This window comes from Lagopus muta, chromosome 6 (genome assembly GCF_023343835.1).
Source record: "Lagopus muta isolate bLagMut1 chromosome 6, bLagMut1 primary, whole genome shotgun sequence".
Lineage (NCBI taxonomy): Eukaryota > Metazoa > Chordata > Aves > Galliformes > Phasianidae > Lagopus > Lagopus muta.
The window spans coordinates 37,548,080-37,569,708 of record NC_064438.1 but is presented as its reverse complement, the minus strand read 5'-3'; the positions used below and the strand labels follow the sequence as shown (position 1 = coordinate 37,569,708).

At 42.8% G+C, this 21,629-nt stretch overlaps 2 protein-coding genes across 4 annotated transcripts in view; one reads left to right on the top strand and one right to left on the bottom strand.

Moving 5' to 3' along the window:
• The window catches only part of BBOF1 (basal body orientation factor 1), an 11,005-nt gene extending 8,101 nt beyond the window's left edge, over positions 1 to 2,904 (bottom strand). For both annotated transcript variants that reach the window (XM_048947261.1, XM_048947262.1), the window contains exons 1-2: positions 2,674 to 2,904; positions 1,470 to 1,535 (exon numbers count right to left, since the gene is read on the bottom strand). In XM_048947261.1, the coding sequence (XP_048803218.1) occupies positions 1,470 to 1,535; positions 2,674 to 2,868 (261 nt within the window). In that variant the 5' untranslated portion in view covers positions 2,869 to 2,904. The remainder of the gene's footprint in view (positions 1 to 1,469; positions 1,536 to 2,673) is intronic.
• ENTPD5 (ectonucleoside triphosphate diphosphohydrolase 5 (inactive)) lies at positions 2,884 to 21,629 on the top strand. 2 transcript variants are annotated; one of them, XM_048947264.1, is made up of 14 exons: positions 2,884 to 2,996; positions 6,023 to 6,300; positions 7,515 to 7,594; positions 9,047 to 9,190; positions 9,567 to 9,642; positions 10,683 to 10,718; positions 11,572 to 11,660; positions 14,277 to 14,356; positions 15,812 to 15,873; positions 16,310 to 16,411; positions 17,254 to 17,394; positions 17,730 to 17,786; positions 18,584 to 18,699; positions 18,882 to 21,629. In XM_048947264.1, the coding sequence occupies exons 2-14, from the start codon at positions 6,039 to 6,041 to the stop codon at positions 18,966 to 18,968; spliced, it is 1,332 nt and encodes a 443-aa protein (XP_048803221.1). In that variant the 5' UTR covers positions 2,884 to 2,996; positions 6,023 to 6,038; the 3' UTR covers positions 18,969 to 21,629. The 2 variants fall into 2 exon arrangements, with proteins under 2 accessions (XP_048803221.1, XP_048803220.1); XM_048947263.1 differs by lacking the exon at positions 2,884 to 2,996 and adding an exon at positions 3,388 to 3,520.

The following is a 21,629-nucleotide window of genomic DNA, read 5'->3' as shown; positions in this document are numbered from 1 at the left end:
AATAACCAGTAAGAAGGAAACAAAATGAGAGAAGCCAGCCATCAAATCTTGTAACATGAAACACATAGCACACACTACTGAATATCTGAAATCACAATGAACTGCAACGTTTTGAAAAACAAGGAATGCAAGAAATTCATCATGAGCAGAAGTGCTGCAAACTCAGCAGAAGCTACCAACCCTCTAATGAAATAAAAACCCTAGAAATGACTAGTAAGTGTAAAGCAGTATTTGGAGCATCAGTCATATCCTTCTTATTGTTTATAATCTGAGGATGGGAGAAATGTTATGGAGCCTTCTTCACAGCAGATGCTGTCTTAAAGTCGAGATGAGCACAGTTGTGTGTTTCTTCATTGAAGCCAGGTTGTTAGTGAACAATAATGTTCTTAGTTCTTTTTATGAATGTTTGCTTTGATAGAAATGAATGAAGGAGAAATATAGAAGAATTCAAATTAATTATTTGTTAACTCGATAAAAATGAAACATCTTTTTGCTGGTCTCTGGCTTCACCATTACTCAGCTGATTCTTCACACTATCTCAGATATTATAAAGTATTCACAGAATCACAGAATGGCCAGGGTTGGAAGGGACCCCAAGGATCATGAATCTCCAACCCCCCTGCCACATGCAGGGCCACCAACCTCCCCATTTATTGCTAGACCAGGCTGCCCAGGGCCCCATCCAACCTGGCCTTGAACACCTCTAGGGATGGGGCATCCACAACCTCTCTGGGCAGTTGTTCCAGCACCTCACCACTCTCTCTGTAAAGAACTTTCCCTTTACATCCAACCTAAATCTCCCCTCCCTCAACTTAAAACCATTTCCCCTTGTCCTGCCATTATCCTTTCAAAGAGTTGATTCCCCTCCTGTTTGTAGGCTCCCTTTAGGTACTGAAAGGCTGCAATGAGGTCACCCCGCAGCCTTCTCTTCTCCAGGCTGAACAAGTCCAGCTCCCTCAGCCTGTCCTGACAGGGGAGGTGCTCCAGTTCCCTGATCATCTTCGTGGCTCTGGACCCTCCCCAACAGCTGTCTGTCTTTCTTGTACTGGGGGCTGCAGACCTGGACACAGTACTCCCATATGGGGCCTCACAAGGGCAGAGTAGAGGGGAACAATCACCTCCCTGTCCCTGCTGGTCACCCCTCTTTTGATGGAGCCCAGGACACCATTTGCTTTCTGAGCTGCAAAAGCACACTGCTGGCTCACGTTAAGTTTTTCATCCATCAGGACCCCAGGTCCTTCTCTGCAAGGCTGATCCTATTATCTAAATAATCGGGTATTCCTATTATCCAAAATAACAAAGAGAGTCACAAGGTAATTCCCACATCACCATTCTTTTTTTCAAGTTCTTTTCCACTCAAGATTCTTGCAGAGTTTGCTGCCCTAACTTATTGCTCACACTAAAATCAGAACTACTGTTCAGCCTGCTCAGTGGATCCCATTGTTCTGAGGACAAAAAAGTTCATTCACCAGTTTCCTGTTCTCTTCTTGTGTTCGCTGTTTCAAATCAATTAGCTCCTTCTTCAGTTTCTCAGTCTGTGAAAATAAAAATCAAGAAATGTTAACTGAGGGGGGAAGTTAGAAAGGAGAAGTGTCTGAGCTGTGTTTTTCTCTTTAAAATCAATTATGAGAAGACACCAAAAGAGAAAGGTCCTCATTTACAGTGTTCAGGCTGATTGAGGTGTACTTAAAACTGGAGAGTGAAAGAACCACCCTTGGTTTGTGCTAAGCAAGGGAAATAGTGCAAGCATGAACAATAAAAACCCACCTGTACTAGATAGAGTTCTGTGAATTAAAACTACATGGATGGAGGGTTTTCTTCCTTACTGTTTTGGGCAGTGGTGCAGCACAGAGAAGCAGTTCAGAAAAGGGGGTAAAGCAGCTGGAAAAGGGATGAGTAAGGGCTACTACTCACGATAGCTACAAGAAAAAGGATTGGGTGTAATCAAGAGCATTATCTCCTGTCGTTTAACCCCATCAGTGTTCTGGGGATTGATGATTTGTGCCTTAAACAGAATTTTTAAATCATTTATGAGTTCTGCTCCAAAAGTAATGCCTCCTATTTTATGTTGTTGTCCCACAAGGTCAGAAGTGGATGTTAGAGCTGTGGCAGTAGAGGTTAAACCTTCCCAGCAATATTCTGCTCCACGTTGTTGCCATGCATCAGATGGCAGCAGAGGGGCAGTCCGACAGACTGATGTCCGACATGGAAGGGCGGGATGGAGCAAAAGTCTGAATTCTGTCATGCGGAAAAAATGGCACCCATTGGCATTGGCATTCATCAACCTTTGCTGAATGGAGAACAACCAGTGGATGCAAGCACGGCAAGGTGCTGGTGGTGCCTTTCAGCAGTGGCAACAGCGCATCACCTCCGCTGGTACAGATGTTTAGGAGCGTGGCACGCAGGCCCTTGTTCTTGGCTGGCGAAAATGCATAGGTAATGGCAGCGGCTACGCTGAAAAATGGTGTTTTATAGCTGAGAATTTGCCGTATCAAATAGCGTTACTGTGCTCTTTGCAGCTGTTACAGTTTCCATGGAAATATACAGGAGGCATTACTTTCGGAGCGAACTACGTAGTTCCAGCTCGTTTCGGAGATGCCGCTTCCCTCGGTACTTGGACTCGGAGCGGTCGGAGCTGCACTAAGGCGCCCTCCCCGGCAGCCCGGCTCGCACCTCCGCCGCCCTCTCCCGGCCCTGCTCCGCGAGGAGCTCCAGCACGGCCGCCGCCTCCCTCTCCGAGTGCCGCTGCCGCTGCAGCAGCTCCGCGTTGCGCCGGGCCAGCAGCCGAGCAGCCTCGCGGTACTCGGTCCGGCCCGCTTCGGCTTCCGCCAGCCGCGCCTCCCACGGCGGGGCCCGCCCGCCCTCCATTCCGCGGCTTCCGTTACCGCCCGCTGCCGTGGAAACCGGGCGGCGACGTGCAACCCCCGCGCCGGGCGGCGCGCTGAGTGACGCGCGGTACCGGCGGGATGTGGCGCCGGCGGCGCTCCGAGCTGCCGGTGAGCGCGGGGCGGCGGGCGGGGGGACGGCGCCGCGTCGCCATGGGAACCGCATCCGGCCCCGCGCTGCCCGCTGACGGGGCCGGGCCGCGCGGGACGGGCGCTCGCGTGGCGCCTCCTTCGCGTCCGCGCCGTTACCCACGGGAGCCGGCGCTCCTGAGGGAGCGGTAGGTGCGAGAGCTGCCGGCGGCGAGGCGTCTCGGCAGCGCCCCGGGGGCGGGAAGCGGCACGGCGGGCTGCGGGGTCGGTGTCGAGGCGTGCGTGCCGCGAGCCCGCCGTGCCCCGTGCCACGCCGCTACAGCGGGTCAATGTTTGACTAACGTCCAACTCGGTTAACTTTCAACTTCTCGCATCGCTTCCCTGCGCCTATCCGAGCGTGTTCCGCCGCTCCTATCGAGTAATGATAAACTCGAGCCCGCGCACCGCTGACCCGCCAGTCGCAGCGTCCGCGGCCCGCAGCGGAACGGCGCGTTGAAGGACGGCGGTGCGGCGGGAGCCGGGAGGGGAGCGGCGCCCCGCTGCAGGTGCGTGCCGGGCGGGCTGCGCAGCTCGGTACCACGCACCGGTGCCGGCCGGCCGCTCGCGTTCGTGAACCCGCGCTCGTACTCCTGTGCCCCCGCTTGCTTTCTCCCGGCTGTTTGTTCGTCGTGTCATCCGTCCCGCTGTGTTCTGACGGCATCGAGGATTTTACCTTGGTGGAGGGAAACTCTTTTGGAAATAGTTTTTCTTTCTCAGTGGCCGATCCCCTCCCTCCCGCCTGCCTCTACCCTTAGATGTTCCCTCCATCCTTTCTTCTGACTCCCTGCTCAAATTCGTCTTTCACTGGCATTTCAGTTATTCTATGCCATCTCCCTCTGCTGGCGCTGCCCTCGTGCTCTCCTTGCCCATCTCTGCTTCTTGTGGGTGCCGGCGTGCATCTGCTTAGAAAGTCAGAACTGCTCATCGGAGAGACTCTGTGTGCTTTTCTCTTTTAAGGTGAAGGAGGAGGTCCTGAGGTACTGTCATGGGATTTTTTTGTGGGGGGAGAGTGGGGACCTTAGATGGACGAAGGTGGAAAGAAAGGGAGAAGCCAGGGGAGAAGTAGAGAATGGGAAGAGTGAGATGGTGCTGGATGGCTGAGAAGGGCTGCAGAAGAGGCATTTCGTACAGGAGCACTTTAGTCAGGAGACCTGGCAAGAAGAGCATGTGTTAATGGTGGCTGTTGGTCAGATATTTTGGGATCAACTGAGATCATGCGGCTTATGTAAGTGTCACGTGTGCTGCCTGTAACAAGATTCTGGGGTTTGTTGCTCAGTTTTAGCTGTGGTTGTTTAGTAAACAACATACTCGCATTATGCATCAACACCTCTCCTGAACAGCTTCACCTTCTGGTCTGTCAGAGAGGGATGGCCGGGCTGTTCATTGTGCAATCATAAAATCTCTTCTCAGAACGTGTTTGTAAGGCAGAGGGGATCCTGTGCAATCAAATAAAGGTCACAGAAGATAAGCAAGGCTCCCCTTGTGTAAGAGGCTGAGCTCTGTGTTTGCTCTGGAGATAGCTGAGTGCTTGAATGAGTTGGAAAGGCGCTCAGAGAATGACTCAGCATGATGTGGTTTGTGAGAATGGGTAAAAGTTAATCTCCTTCTGCTCTAACTACAAACAAAGGTTGAAATAATGGAAGGTGTATAAGGGTTGAATGTGGGAGGGAAGGATGAGTGAGTTCTCTGGGCATAGGTGAAAGGTATAGGGAAATAGAAGCTATGTCAAATTCGCGTAGAAAGGAAAGGAGAGAGGTTAGGGATTGTAATGGGTAAGAATAGGATAGAGGTTGCAAATAAAGATTTAGAGAGGCTGAGCAAGTGAGGTTGAATGGATCTCTAAAACACAATTGAATGCTAGCACTAGAAGCAGATGAGGGCTTGAACAGAGCAGATGAGCAGGCTTATGAGGCAGAACATTCATTGCTATGAGCAAATGGGTGTGTAAGCACTTGTCTGGGGGGATGCGTGCAGCTTCTGTGTGTGAGCATGTCAACACAGGTGATTTTGCACAAGGTGGGATATCTGGCCATGTGCTCATTTCTGCTGGTCAAAGTGAACAACAAAGATAGCTACATATTCTCCTTCTCTTTAACCAGACACCATTATGAAGCCATCTTTTCTTTATTAGCATTTCTTAGTAAAGAACTTTTGCAAAGAAATGCACATGAACAGAAAGGAGATACAGTTGTTGATATAGTACTGATATCCAGTACTGAGACTCTTGATTTCACCCAAGGGCCTTGGCTTACTAGAAACTGATGTTAGGAGCTTCTTGTAAGCAATCTGAGTGTTTGGGATGACTGGGCCACTGGAAAACTGTGCTTTTTGGTTTTGTTTTCTCATTCTGAGAATGAAAACTCTCAGGAGAAGTGTGAAAAATAGAGAAGAAAGGTACTGAGAGGCAGAGCCCAGGTGCGCATCACAGCTTGGTCCCTCTTGTGCAGCACAGGAGCCCTTGGGAGCCAGGATGCTGCCTTCACTCTGTGCACTGAGCTCTCCCAGAAGCTGCTCAGAGCCTGAGATAAAATTCTCTTTCTTTGAATAATACTTGTGTTTTGCCACAGCATCGCATGCATATAAATATCAGGGCAAAGTGGCTCTGCCTTGAGCTCTCCTTTGATGGTGCTTCTATTCAGACAGTATTTGGACTTCCTGGAGTTTCTGGGAGCTGTAAAACTTGAGACTTTTAAAGCCAAAGCGGAGAAAAAAATGCCCAAATAAAGTAAAAGCTAGAAATACTGGGGAAAACATCGTACTTCAATTCTTCTGCATTTGGGAAATGGAGAAATCTTTACTGTGAAAGAACAAAACACTTAGATGCAGTTCTAGCATCAAAATGCAGTTCTAGCACCAAAATGCAGTAAATAATAACTTGTGGATGAGGTGCTGAAAAGCTATTTTCTAACCAAAGGGCAGAATATTTGTGTAGAGACAGAACTTTTTCTACAGACTTGGTTAGGAGAGGAGTCTTAGTAACTTTCCTTCCTATTTGTTTTTCCCTACAGGATCTACACCAGCTCTATGACTGTTGACCCACGCTTGACCACCTCAAGTGATCCTGGCATGATGACATCTTCCAGATTCCCCATCCTTCTAGCACTGGTCTTTTCTTCTTTGTCCCCTGTTCTTTCCCATTCAAACAGGGAGATGTGGTTTCAGGATCTCTTTCCACCTAACACGTGCCCTATAAATGCCAAGACCAACACTTTTTATGGCATAATGTTTGACGCAGGAAGCACTGGAACCCGGATCCACATTTATACCTTTGTGCAGAAGAGCCCAGGTAAGACCCTGTGTCAGTCTGTGCACCTGCCATATGTTGACTCAGGTTCTGTTTTCACATGAGAGGATTTTGTTTGCATCAATACGGAATTTGGGATCAACTGAAGATTTCTCCTGTTTATCGTTCAGGTCATCCTCCGGGGGGTGACTGATTGCCATTTATGGTGGTGTTTCACTGTGAAAAGTTCTTTCTTGCACATCTTGAGAAACCCAGAGATTTCTTTCTGGGTATATTGAATTTCTGAAGATTTTCACCTGTGCAGTTGTTTAAAGGAATGTCCCATTGAATTGGGAAGATTTCCAAGTTGCCTGTTACCTGGAATTATATCAACAAATATTTACATTCTGTATATGTAACATTTTATATCAAAATGAAATCAATACATTAAAGAATTATAACCACCTAGGCAGTTTCCAGAACTGTAAGCAGATGCAGCACACCACAGAATATCTACATCTGACGTGGTGTGGAGGTACCCAGCTTGGCTGCACATTAAACAGAATTCGAGAGGGTGAATTAGCTTGTACACTGTGAACCAGCAAATCTGCAAAGGTTAAAGGCTAATAAGCCCTTCAGGGCCACATGTAGTACCTGTGTACTACAGTACCGTAGTACCTCATGTGGGCTTCACATGATTTCAACATTTTTTGGGAAGGGCTGGTGCAACGTCCAACTCTGATAGATGATGTGCAATACTGAGATATACATGGTAGAGCCACGCTGCTCTGGAAGCAATAGTCACATTTGTTTGGCTTTGCAGCCAAGTGCCTGGGGACAGTCAGCTCTGTTCAGCATTCTCTGTCTTTATGAATAGGATGAATCACCTATGAATAATCAGGAGCTGGCTGTATGTGCCTTAATATGAATTAATATTTCACACTTAGCTTGGGGACAAGAAAGGAAAGAAATTTCGTTAAGATTAGGCAACAGTCATGCTACATTGCTACAACTTGTGACTTACAAATGCATAATGAACAAACATCCTTCTAATTATGTTTGTAATAAATTGTTGATGAGCTTGGAGGACACAAGGACAATGTTCTGTTAAGTATGTTTCTGAAATGAAGGAGCAGTGTATTTTTGGGGATTTATTATTTGCAAGGGGAAGTCAAGGAGTGTTTCTTTAACAGTGCTTCAGACAACCTTTTGGAAGCTAAAAAAGAATATATGTATTTGAATTGTTGATTGTTTCATGTAATGTTTCATTTGTGCAGAAATCCTTCCAGAGTTGGAAGGGGAAATATTTGAGTCTGTGAAGCCAGGTCTTTCTGCCTATGCTGATGAGCCTGAAAAGGTAAGGCTCTCTTTCATTCCCCATGAGTTGATCTTCCTTCTACTAATATCAGTTGCATTCTACCAAGCAGTTCAAATATTCAAAATTGTAATGCAGAGAGTCAAGAAAAATGTAAAGATTCTATCACTGGCTCTCCAAACCTATTGCTCCACTTTTGTGAGTTAATTTCCACACAGTAAAATGGAAACTATTACTTCATGTATTTCATCAGTGGAACAATGGCTTAATTAATTGCTTAACTGCTATATTTAATTAGATCATATGTCTTTGAGAATATTTCATCACAGCTGTAGCTGAGTAATGATTTTGGTATGGGCAATTCCTGTTCTACTGATTCTGGACTTTTGTTTTTATTTGTGTATGGAGTTTTTAAAAAATAAAGCTGGGCAGATCCATAATCTGCAACCAGGTATGTTAATTAGTACTTTATTAATAAATTTACAATTTAGAATTGTAATAAGAAACTGAAGTTAGGTGCAGCCTTCTTTATTTTCAAATGCATACGGTTGCGAATTCATGTGCAGTGCACTTCTTTCAGGAGTCAGAAATGAGCAGCAGGGCGAAGACAGCTAAAGGAATCGAGCTGATACAAAGAGCCAGTCCTGAACTGAGCTGCCATTTTCCAGATCCCTTCTGCTGACAGCAAGCTCATTCACAAGCTAAAGGAGATGCCAGGCAAATGATATATTAGATCCTGTGCCTTGCCTGCTTTAGCAGTCCTGGAGTTAGGGCCAATTAGGGGGAGCTTCAGATTTCAGTGTGCAGTGTGCTCAGCTGCATTCAGTGCTGTAAGAATTTTAGTGTGAAACTCTGGGGAAGAGTAGATGGCTCTTTTTTAAAACTTTGATAAGCTGCCTTGTGATTTCACTATTTTCTTGTTTTTTGGGTAGGAGAAGAGAAAAATCACCACCAAGAGGCATTTCTAGAAATTTCACAGGAGAATGCTCATTGCTAATGCCAAACTATAATTGTTAGAGCAGTATAAATAGTTGAGAGCCCAGCAGTGATGTCTGTGCCTCATATGATAAGCACTCTACAGCTGTCATTGTCATTAGGCTACTTTATATGAACTTACTTGGAATTCTTATGTGCATTTACTGAAATCCACAGACATCCCCCCTGACCTTTGCAGTATCAGTAAGTAATTGCACCACTTAGTTTTATCATACTACAAGATGCCTAGGTTTGTCAGACACTCACTTCCCTTGCTTCCCTCCATCTTTTCCAAAAATACTTTCCACAAACAATGAAATTTAAGTCTGTCTCCTAGGATATAACTCTGAATGTATCTGACCTTCCTTTAAGGTTTGCATGAGATGCCTAGCACAGTTTTTATGCTTCTTTTAGGCGTGGATGTTTTCTGCTGTTGAATACCAGTTTCACTAGTTTTGAGGAGTTAGGAGGCACATTTTCTGAAGGAAAACTGTAAGAAATACAATTTCTTCCTTTAAGGGTGCTGAATCCGTCAAAAAATTGCTGGACATGGCCGTAGATGCTGTGCCACCTCATCTCTGGAAGAAGACTCCAGTAGTGTTAAAAGCCACAGCTGGACTGCGCTTACTGTCAGAGGAGAAAGCTCAAGCTCTGCTCTCTGAGGTAATACTAACATCTTTTGGGTACAATGCTATTGCTCTGTTTCATCTTTTCTGGCTCAGTTCTCCAGTCTGTCACCATCTGCGAATTTCAGCTGTGAAAAGTAACTGTAATCCCACCATAGCATGAAACTCACAGACTTCACAAATTTTCTTGCATGGTCCTGAAATCCTCTGTCCTGGTGTGCATAGAAGACTCTGGGAGAGAGACTTTGGATACGTCGCATTCTTTACTGGCCCTTAGAAGAGGAAGAGTTTTGTTTGTCATGCTCTCTTGACTTTTTTTCTACTGCAGTGAAAAGGAAAGCTTTTCTCTGTCATTGTCAGAGCAGAGCAAGACTGTTCAGACCAAGGAACTGAATCATTTTCTCTTTCTTCAGGTGAAAGAAGTCTTTGAGGAGTCACCATTTCTTGTTCCAGAAGATAGTGTTAGCATCATGGACGGGTCTTATGAAGGTGTGTTTTAGAAGGAAGAAAAACTGAAGGCAAAGAGGAATGGGAGGGGAAGCAGGAATGACTGAATTTGAAGGGGAAATGCTCACCTAAACTGAGGGAAGGAAGAAAAAGATTTCTAGCCTTGTTTGTAACCTAAATAAGTAATGTAAAAATAAATAAATAAATCAGATTGGAATAGTGCAGGCAGTTAAGTAGCAAAGGAAGTAACCTAAAATACAAGAAAATATGTAGGCTTGGAGCTAATGACTATTTATAAATGATTTTGCAGTGCAGAACAAACCAATGATGCATTTTGGCTACATATCCTTGGAGATCAGGCAGGTAATTCTGTATGGATGTCTAGTAGAAGCCACCCATGATGTCACGTTCAATTCTGAACATTTCATTGTGGTGAATTTTTGGAAGTTGTTCAGGGAAGGCAGAAAGAATTATCACGGAGCTTAAGCAACCAATTCATGGAGTGAGATTAAAGAGCAAAATCTGTCCATGGGGGCCAAGAGAAAAAGAGAAAGAACACAAAGTTTGCAAGTGTTTGATGAAGCACAGTGGAACACACAGTGTGCCACTAGGATTAACAGATGAAGGGTATATCAAGGAGAAGTGTGGTACTAACAGGGAGCAGGACCTGTGAGGCATAACAGAACACAGGGTAGCCTGCCAAGTTCTGTTTTAAAACCCACCTCTCCTACTGTCACGTTTCCCTGTGTTTGGGTGATAATCATGCCATCCTCAAGCCAGCTGCTGGAGTCCAAGAGCAGCTGTTTGCATTTTAGTGGTTGCTACTGTGTGATTTTTGTATGCTACAGTTGCATACCTGCTACAAGTGTTGTTCATATCCTATCTAATGAGCTTTTAATACATCAATAATGTGTAATATTCAACTGACTTGTAAGTTTGAATTAATGTCTAAAATATTAGAGAGATTGTATTACATTACATGGAAATCATTACTAAATAAGTAATGTGGAGTGGTGGTAAAAGTGGGCAGGAGGTCATGAGAGTATTCAGTGGTGACTTTTTTTTCCTTTTTCTCTCTGCAGGAATTTTAGCCTGGATCACTGTGAACTTTTTGACAGGTAGCTAATGCTGTATAACTTCTCTTTACATTTGAACTTGAGTTTCTTCTGCAGAGATGATCTCTCTGTGTGTTCCTCTGCCTTGGTTGCTGTACCTTCCTATTCCTCCCCACTGTGGCAACAATGCTAAAGCAGTGGATTGACTTGGGCAGATTCTGTCTCAGAGGCTGAGTCCCACGTGTAGCAAGAAGGCATCTTGATCCAGAAGGTGCTAGGATTTACTCAGGACTGGGAGGCACTGGCAAGCTGGTTTCTGTAATGTATGTCAGGCCATGGTATCACTAACTTCTTAGAAGATGGGAAACAGGGTGCTATGCTATTCTTCATCTCACTTTGAACTGTGCAGTGAACGTGATGCAATAGCATGCATTAGCCTGATGTGCTCTAATAAGTTCTGAGAGTGCAATCTAGCAAAGAGAAAATAAAATCAGTGTTCTAGTAGAAATCTGAGTAAGCAAACAAAGAAATTTCAAAAATGTTGTTCTGGGTGAAGAGGAATGATAACAGTTTGTTCTGCTCTTTCTAATATCCTTATTCTCCTACTGTTCTTGACGAGCACCTACGGTAATTACAGAATTTATGCACTGTCCCTGACAATCTTCTACTATGTCTCTTTCTTTCCACTTCTCATGTATACCCAAACATTCATCTGCTTTTGTCTCTTAGAATGTGAAATTTGAGTCAGAGAAGAAATTTTCTTAATACCTTCTTTACGACAACATTCCTCTGATGGTTTTTTCTTTGAAGGCCCACTCATGATGTGGGAATTTGTCAGTTGGCTGAGCATACATGCAGTATCTGCATTATAGCATTTTGCCACGTCAGGCTGTTCTGAACATGATGTGGTTTGCAGGGCAGCTGTCTGGCCATAACCAGCACACTACTGGGACCCTGGACTTGGGAGGAGCCTCAACCCAGATCACATTTCTGCCACAGTTTGAGGTGAGGAGTGGCTGTAACCATACGAGTTGAGACCACAATGCCAGTGGGAAGACATGGGCACAGCTGGGCTCTGTGCTCTCATTTTCTCAGCTCTGGCACAAGCAGAACATCTCTGATGTAGTGAACATCTGCACAGCCTTCCCTTTGACATCAGCAGTTGGCTGATAGGCACTTGCAAACAAAGAAGCCTGGATAACTACGCAGGAAAAAGAAAGCAAGCAAATGTGTAAAACCAAAGAGAATTAGCCTTTGTTTTCTAGACTTAGGCTGGAAAATCCCCATGAATGTAGACAATTACTTTGCATTTGATAAATGTAGCATATTTTTAGGGAATATTCTTACATATTACAGCAAATTAGGGTCTCTTTTGAGTTATCATTTTTTTCCATTCCAGATCCTCACTAAATGTGGCAGGGTGGGATAGTTGTCTAATGGAGCAACTGTTTTTACTTCTAATAGCACAGCTGCTCCCTCTTTGTTTACTTACGTGTTCCTTCTCGTTTCCTGGAGAATTCTTGTCTCTGGGGGAGTCTCCCCATCTCTGCTGGATTTTTCAGAAATTCTGTATCTCTTTAGAAAGTCTGAATTGGGACCCAAGTATGAAAATTGTGTGGGAAAATTACATGGATGTTAAACAGTGGAGGGATGCTACAGCATTCAGTACCTCCATATTGCCAAGTTGTTTTTGTCCCTCTTGCTATTTCTGAAGTAGTGTAACATATTTTGCTTACAAGAATGGAAATTCTCAAATAGGTGTTTGGGGACCACTAAACACATGGTTTTCATATCAGAATATTTGAGTTCTGCCATGGTGGGTCATGTTGAAACCTGATGTGCAACCTTATCATGTTCTGCAGAGCCTCTAGTACTCTGGACTTGTGCTCTGTTTTGTACTGATAACACCTGCTGAACTGGGCATTGGACCAACAGGAAAGGGTGTTATGTGTCAGGGTTTTAGAGACTAAATAGAGCTTTAAAGGAGGCTGGACTGCAGCTCAGGATTCAAACTTCTCCTTATGGCTTTGCAGGAAAAGGCCTTGAAGGTTTGCTACTGACGAGGGCCAACAGTGTGAATAGTAGAGTGGTTTGGAGTAAGGCTTCATGTATCCTAGTTGTATGTCCTGCCTGCTGCAAGCCCATGTTATCAATTTCACACCAAAAAGCACACATATAGCTCAGGATGCTTCTGAAAAATTCTCCCCATGTGACAGAATTTTGTCCCTTGATTTGCAGAGGTTTTTTTCCTCCTATAACCTGAGGCAGTTGCATATTTGCTTTCATATTATTTTTTTAAGAAACAACACTGTAATACTAGGAGATTCATTAATGAAAGATTTGCAAGCAAATAGAAGATGCAGAATGGTAACTGCAAAGAGCTGTTTTAACACTGCTATGCTTTTCATGATTTGGCTGTTGCCAAAGTTATAAGCAACTAAAATTCAACCATAATAATTATGAAATTGTCTGTCTAGTGCCTGCCTCACCTGGGACTGTGTGAAGAATTCTACATTTTCATGAATGCAAGGGACACGAAAACAGTTGTTTTCTCCAATCAATTTTTTTTTTTTCAGGACTCTCCTTTTTAAAAGTTTTTGTGACATAAAATTTAGGAACAGAATTCAGAATATGGCAGGCTCAAGGGTCACTGCCACTCCTACACAAATCTACCCAACACCAAAAACAAACCAGTCTATATTTGTTCAGGAGAGACTTAAGCTAAATACTGCCGAACCTCTTTCAGTGTCAGGCAGGCTGCCCTCCAGCACTCTAACTGCAGATCTGTCTTTTGCTCTGTCTGGTTACTGGAACGGCAGCAGCAGTGACTCTGAAGCTTCAATCCTGAGATTCTGCTGTTTGGCCCAGAGCAGCAGTGTCTGATATGAAGGCATGGAGCCAAGAAGGGATGGGAGGATGAGGTTAGAGGAAGCAGAGGAAAGGTTAAGGCCTCAGGGACTGGAAACAGAAAGGAACAGTAAATGAGTCCAAAACAGGTTCAGATTTACAAGAATGAGAGTCAGCGTGGCAAGGAAATAGAGACTGAGTATCAGTGGGGCAAACGTGCACAGAGAGGGAGCACTCTGAATGGGAGAAGATGAAATAGTGAGGTGAGAGCCGAGGGTAGATGGAAATGTTTAAACCAGGAGATAAAGAAGCCCAAAGGCTGAGAGTCAATGTTCACAGTGTTTCTTTGACTATCTGGAAATAATTCAACTTGGGAAAAATCTGGTTTATACTTTAATTGGCATTTTCAGATTCTTCTCTGTGCCTGAATTAAGATCTCCAGCCTGGCTTGGAAAAGTTCATAGTGCTTCAAGTGCAGCTGATTTCAATGGAGACTCTGTGCGTATATATAGGAAAGCATACAAGCACTCTGAAAAACTAAGTGAATTAAAGAGTATTTTCATCTTGATCTGTTTTGTTTCCCTATTATTCACTGCAGTAACACAAAGATGCAAATAAATAAACTCTGTGTTAAATATTGCAAGCATTACAGCAGCAGGCACCACTGAAAAACTTTTTTTGTTTTCAAAGGGTATATCTGTGATATTATATCTATCAGTTATTTTTTGTAGCATAATTACAACTAAAAGTTTTCTTCTTTTACTTAATTTTTAGGAAACCCTGAAGGAAAGCCCTAGTGATTTTCTTACCTCATTTGAAATGTTTAACAGGACCTACAATCTCTATACCCACAGGTGAGGAGGAAAAAGGCTGCTGGCTCTGGTTGGAGAATCAATCTCTCTGCAGCCTCTGAGACCAGAAATGTTTGTGTTGTCCTATTGACAGCTGTTGGGACTATGATTTATTTACTATATTTTTTTTTACCTGCTTGAAACATTAGTTGAACTGAAACATGGCAGTAGGCTGGAAATACTCCAGGCTATTATCACTGCAAAGTACTAATAGTCCCTCAAAGGAAAGGAAGCGTTATGAGTACTCTGTTTAAGAATTTTTATTACTTGGTTCAAGCCAAATATTCCGGAACAAACAGAATAGTAGATGTTGTGCCAGCAGTCAGAATTAAATTAATTAAATTCCTAGTTCTCAATTCCAAATAGCCCATCTCTTTAGTAACTGGATAAAAAGTAAAGCTTAGACTGATGTAAACCAATGAGACAGCTAATACACAACACAGAGCACAGACTCTTGAGCCAGCTACGGAGATTCTTGGCTTGATGGAATGTAACTGTGCTTACTGAATTAAGCAAACAGGTATCTGAGATGTCTGCAGTGATACCCAGAGTTTCCCTTCATTATCTATGTAGAACTCAACCATGCATGATAGAGTTTGTCTCAGCACACAGCTACTGGGGCGAAGAATATCATTTCAGTTAACTGCAGAATATGTTTACTTGACAGCAAAGCTGGTTTAACAGTCCTCCTCTCACACTACTTGAATTTATGAAAGTAACCGATTGCTGTATTTACCAACAAATTCTATCGCTTGCAATAATTGGGATTTAAAATAATCTCATAAAAATGGGGAAGACAGAGATTAATTTAACCCTGGTTATTACGTAAAAACTTGCATTAACATTACTAAAAGGATAGGTAGTCAAAGAGAAATGGAAATGAAAGGCCAGCAGGGATTTAATCTAGCTGCGTTGTTAAAGCCAGTAACACGTAATGATATTCTCATAAGTGTTGTTCACAATCCTAGCTTGCAGTATAGTGGTATTATGTGAAGTCAAACAGAGGCCAACTTCATAGGAAGACACATCTTCATTATAGTGGGACATTCTGCAGTTTTGTTAGTTCTGTTAAGAGCACCTGTTCAGAGTCTTATGCATATAATGTAGGAATGGCCATACTATTCCCCTGCACTCCTCACATAACTTTATTTATCCCTGGTTTTTAAGACTAATGCATTTTTACATTTCAAATAATGTCCTGTAGAAATGTCACACCAACTCTAACCACTTTCTGCAGTTTAAGATTTACCCATCTTACAGCATAATGTGCCTTGGCATCTGTAATTTTGGGACTTGGAGCTGTTCAGGCAAAGAGAACTCTCTATTTCCTTTGCATAGAATAGTGGGAAACAAAGAAAAGGTTTGATTTGAGTGTTCCAGGATTTAGGAAGAGTTATGGATGAAACATATCAAAAGTGCAAGAATTAAAACCTGAAATGTTTCCTTTTGTTTTTGCAGCTATTTGGGTTTTGGATTAAAAGCTGCCAGACTAGCAACTCTTGGAGCTTTGAATACAGAAGGTATGTCCAGATAAGAAAACACTGAAGATTTCTGAAGAGATAAGTAGGCTTAGTCTTGCATCAGCAACCCATTTCATATGCCTTCACTGCTATATTTCACACTTTTCCTGGTATAGATCTGTCCAGAAACTGAGCCTACTGCTTTTATTTTAGGAATGTCATGTGAGAAAGCTGCTTTTCCAGTTTCAACTAGCAGTGAGACTGAGGGTAAATTCCAGAAATGCACACACTAAATACATAGCCAGCCATCAATATACAACTTTACCAGCTTTCACATAAATGCAAACAGCATAAGGTTACCCGAGTAGGTTGCACAGTTCAGACTTCCTTACTTTTGCCTGAAGATGTTAATGAAGGTCTTTCAGCCTTTTCTTTTCTGGCTTTGCACACTGATAACTGCATTAAAATTTATCCTTCCTGACCCTCTCATTTCCAGTTGCAGATGGACAAATGTTCCGCAGCTCTTGTTTGCCAAAGCAACTGGAAGCAGAGTGGCACTTTGGGGGAGTGAAGTACCGGTATGGGGGCAACAAAGAAGGTAAAATAAAGCAACTTTTTGCTTCTTGTAAGACAAGTCTTGCCTCCATCCTCTGCGTTTTTTCTTGACAAATACTCTGTCAGTTGTCTTACAGTATGAAGGATACTTCTCCAATCATAGACCTATGGAGCTTTGATTGAGCCAAAGAATGATCTGAAGCCATAAGAGTAGCTGGCCTGTGCTTGCTATACACTGCCTTAATAGGAAACGTTAGTTACTCGTACAAACAGGAGAGTTCCTTCTGAGGAGCTGAGTGCTCTGGCTGTGTTAGGGTACAACAACTGGTAGACTGAAGAGTATCCTCTTGTCGAACTCTTTCTTAAGAATACTGTCTCTAATGCTGCAAGCAAAGCAAGAAGCTGCTACCAGCAGTGACTAGAACAGTCCCCTTTGGTGACTGACACTGCTTTGCTTTACAGTAGGAAACAAGATTGCTGTGCTTGATTCAGTGTGTGTGACTTGTAAACTACAACATGAAGGGGAAGGAAAGTGAAGTTTTACCTTGCAGGTGGTAGCAAACATAAATGAGATTCTGCTGACCGCAGAACACAGCAATGGGAGCTTTGCCTAAAGAGGAAGCATTTCATGCACCTACCCTAGTATGCTCAGCCTGTCTATCAGATACTGCTGTGAACTGCTTTAGCAAGTTCCACTTGAGGATGGTGACCTAGAGTGCTTGCTCCATGCAGGTACCACACTGGATTATGGAGAGGCTATCTAAGCTCCTCTCACCTCCTCTGATTCTTTAATCTCTGCTTCTTCCCCTTTTCACTCTTGCCACCAATTCTTCCATCTCCTGGATGTGCCTCTTAGGCTCATCTTATCTGTCTTTGTCCTGGCAGGAGAGACAGGATTCAAGCCTTGCTATCTGGAAGTACTGAAGGTTGTCAAAGGAAAACTGCACCAACCAGATGAGATTCGTGGAAGTTCCTTCTATGCTTTCTCCTATTACTATGATCGAGCAGCTGACACCAACCTAATAGGTAAAAGTGGTCTGGGGTAATCTACTACATGTGAGCATGCTAACCAGAAGGTAGAACCCTGAAGATGAAGACAGGTGAAGCAGGGAAATGGCACAAGATGTCTAAGGAAAAGGAAACACACAAAATACCTTCCGGTAACCCTCGTTTTTGGTATTTGGAATTTGACAGAAGAGACTAGTGCTCTGAATGCTACTTATGCTTGCTGCTCTGTTCGTTGTTACCAAGGACTTCACTCCTGGCCCATCATCACAGAGCTGTACCCCAGAGTCTGCTTAGATTTAGAACTCAACTGCTTGCAGGTTTATGAAGATATTGTCTCACCTCTTTCTTTTCAGATTATGAACAGGGAGGAGTTCTGGAAGTGAGAGATTTTGAAAGAAAAGCCAAAGAAGGTAACTATCATCAAACATGGGAAACTGTTAGGGAGGATAAATCATTAAAGATGAATGTTTACAAGGCAGTACTTCATGTATTTGACTTGAAAAAAATGACTGTTCAGCCTTTATTTCACTTACACTTCCATGTCTTGCTACTTACCTTCTGTTACGCCATACCTCTAACTGTTGCTGAATAAAGTATTGAAGAACAGTAACAAGAAGGAAAGTGGTAGCATCTTTGCAATTCTGTTCAGGAAATAAGGGAAACAGCTTATAAATGTCAGCACAAAACAGTACATTTCCATCTAAAAGATGACGCTTGTTGTAAATGCACTTCCTAGTCACTGTAACCCTTGTTGTAGAATCTTTGCTGCAGTGTGAGTGGTTGTTTGGGCAATAGTCTCTTGAACATATGGTTGAAAATTTAAAATTAAAAGCAGCTGTCAGCCCAGAAGGTGGAATCTCTTACTGGAGCCATTTTTGGACAGATTAAGGAAGATAAATGTTGCCACATTCTTGAAATAAGCAGTCTACCAGGCAATTACCCTGGCAGCTATTGATTGAGCACAAGTTCAATCTTCAAAAGAGCAATATGAACTATGTTGCTGTAACAAAACATACACTTCTGATAGAGTTAAGAGAAACTGTAATTACTGTATCATTTACTCTCTAACTTTATAGAACAGCTGTGTAGTATGTACCATGTGTCATATAGAAGTAGGTGATGTGTTTTAGTGGATTTTGGCTTAAGGTCATTTCAGAAGCCCCTTTATTTTGCTGATTTTTTAAAAAATTATTTTTTCTTTCTCTAGTCTGTGATAACATGGAGAGGTTCAGCTCAGCCAGTCCTTTCCTCTGCATGGATCTCACTTACATCACTGCTTTATTAAAGGAAGGTTTTGGATTTAGAGACAACACACTCTTACAGGTGAGAGGTTCAATCCCAAAACCAGCTTTCCAATTTCTCTATCAAACAACATGCAGTGGTTCATTTTTCTGGCTAACTAGCTACTAAGTCTTTCCAGGGTTGCTATGTGTAGTTGCTGTCATGTGCAACTCTCAACATATTGGGAACACTGTTGGTAACAATTGCTTTTTTTCCTTTTATAGTTAACAAAAAAAGTGAACAACATAGAGACAAGCTGGACTTTGGGTGCTACCTTTCACTTATTGCAGTCTCTGGGGATAACATATTGAACTGTGACATTCCTATGGATTTCAGCATTTCTGAAAGTTTGAGAAAGCAAACTGAAATCACCAGGTATGTTATCCAACTGGAGTCAATCACAGAGTGGAAAATGGACCAAAGCTATAAAACAGATCCTCACCTGGGATTGGCATTGCACATAATGAACGTTGACACAATATAATTGTGATTGTCACAAATAATCCAGAAGCTGCCTTCTGAAAGTCAAAAGGCCTAAACTCCTGCAGCATATCTGCAAGAGACTCAAAGCCAGCTTTCACCAGCACATTTGTATAGCATCCCATTGCTAAAAGCACAGCATATTTGGGACGTGGTGGTAAATTACAGATGGTATTTCTCCTCCCCCATTTACTTTAAGCATACAGTACTGAAGTTTGCTTGCAAGACATTAAATACAGAAATTATACATGACACCAACAGCCATTCAGAGAAAATTAAACAATAACCCTGGATGCTCCCAGCCTCAGTGTTCAAAGTACCCAACTGTTAGCTAATATATTACAAGATGACATCAGCCTTTCTGTAAGCACTCTTCGGGTGTAATTTTAGGAAAGGTATTGGCTGAAACATAGGCTGTACCACACCAAGCATTTCTTTCAGCAGTAGTTTCTTAAGCAACATCTGTGCTGACAGACTGCATGACTACCTTTGTGCTGCCCTTTATAAGTTTGTACTGTATGGCTGCACATCTGGATGTCAGGCCCTGATTCATTTTAGCATCTACACTTGTAACACACAGTTGTGCAGGCACAAAACTCGGCAGCAAGATATGTACATGTGCCAGATATTGAAACTCCACTGCCAAAAGAAATGCTCGTCACATTACACCACAAGGAAATTAAGGATGGGATCAGATGAAGTGTCTGATGTAATAGTTCACATTGCCTTGACTACATTCTGTTCAATATGGAATATGGAACTTAAAGATGAACTTAGCACAGGCTTAGGAACAGAGCTTTCATTTACCCCTGCCTTATGACAAACACTTTGTTCTTTTCAGGCATTTGCACTTATATGTATATTAGACCACATCTTTTTCACTTTGGTAAAACCCAAGATTGGTCTCACACTACCTTCTCTGGAAAATGGATTTGAAAATAATTGTTAATGCCCAGCATGAGGAAGAAATAGTGCACTCAAATCCTAACTAATCTCAGCAAGTAGGTTGGAGTCCTAGGAATTTGCCTTACTATGAACATTGGTCATTTTCCTCTAATTAGCAGCACAAATCTGGCGATGACTGATTAAGTTATCCCATTTCTCTGCCTCAGGTTTTATGGTGCTAGGATGCAAAGCATGCTTTTGATTGAACAAGCTTGGTCAGCACCAGGAGTCCAAGGAGCAGGGGGGAAGCAGCCTATAACTGTCCCACTTTTGACACCTTGCTGTAAACTCAGACTGTTTCTTTGGAGTATGAAATGAGCATCCTACTTGTGCTCCTTACCAGAATCAGAGAGATGCACGTTAGGAAATGCATCAGCACCACAGCAAACTTCGGTTCCTCTGTCACTACAACAATTTGTTTGAGCAGGAAGAAAGTAGCCATGGAATCCAGCCTTTTCTTTATGAGGAACCTTTCTTATTCCCCTGCTTACCATTTGGCAAAACTTAGTGCATGGTTTCAACAACAAGGTGACAAAAAGCATATTCATCTTCTGAACAACCAATTTTCTTCACCTTTGTATTCTTTGGAGAACGCAAAGAAGGTTGCAGTGATTAATAGCCAAGCATGTTACTCCTGAGAAGTAATGAATCAAGGCTTCCAGTCTGAGCCAGTGCTATGATAAACTCTCTTAGCAGATCCCGAGGCCAAGAGCCACAAGCAGTGAGGCTGTACTTGAAACACAAAAGCAAGGTGAGGTATTATTTTTAAGGCACAAGCAGAAGCTTATCTGCCAAGTGAATAAAGCCTAGCCCTGACAAGTAACTGAGGGTTTGGTTTTGTCCTGAGGGAGGATATCTAGAAGAAGACATACTATGTGGAGAAAGTTTCTTTTCTTTGCCTCAAACTCTGGTACTACAAATCCTAGGTGGGAGCATCCATTATCCTGTACCAAAGTTGCATTAAATCTGAATGCTCAGGGCCTTCATTTGTCAGTGGCACAATTCATTAGCTGAAACTCACCTGCTGCTCTCTACCAGGGGTCTGATCCTGCAGTCACAAGAGAAACAAAAACTAAGCTCAAAGGTTTCTTTTAGAAGAAATTGCAGAATTGAGCTCTTACTGTTTACATCTGAATTACTAAAAGTGGATTGAGGATATAGGGAAGCCATTCATGTCCTCGCACTCTAGTGCAATGATTTTATTTATTAGCTTAACTAAAAACTAAGCAGCCTTTTAAGGGAAGACTTCTACTTGCACCGCTGATTTTTATCTTCTCCTTTGTTAAGTCTCTTATCCTGACTACCAGGAACTGCTTAGTATGTGTGACTGAGGAAGCACGAGTGATGGCTTTCAGTACAAAACTTATGTTTAATTATTTGTGATTTTAATTCCTGATACTGGTTACCGTATCTACAAATCTCACCCAGTAGCAGTGCTCACTCAACGTTGTGAATCTCAAATGTCTAATGCAGGAGGGCTGGCATTTGGAACATAAGACAGAATATCTTGATTTTCTATTTTAGTAATTAAAGCATTTTTAACAATA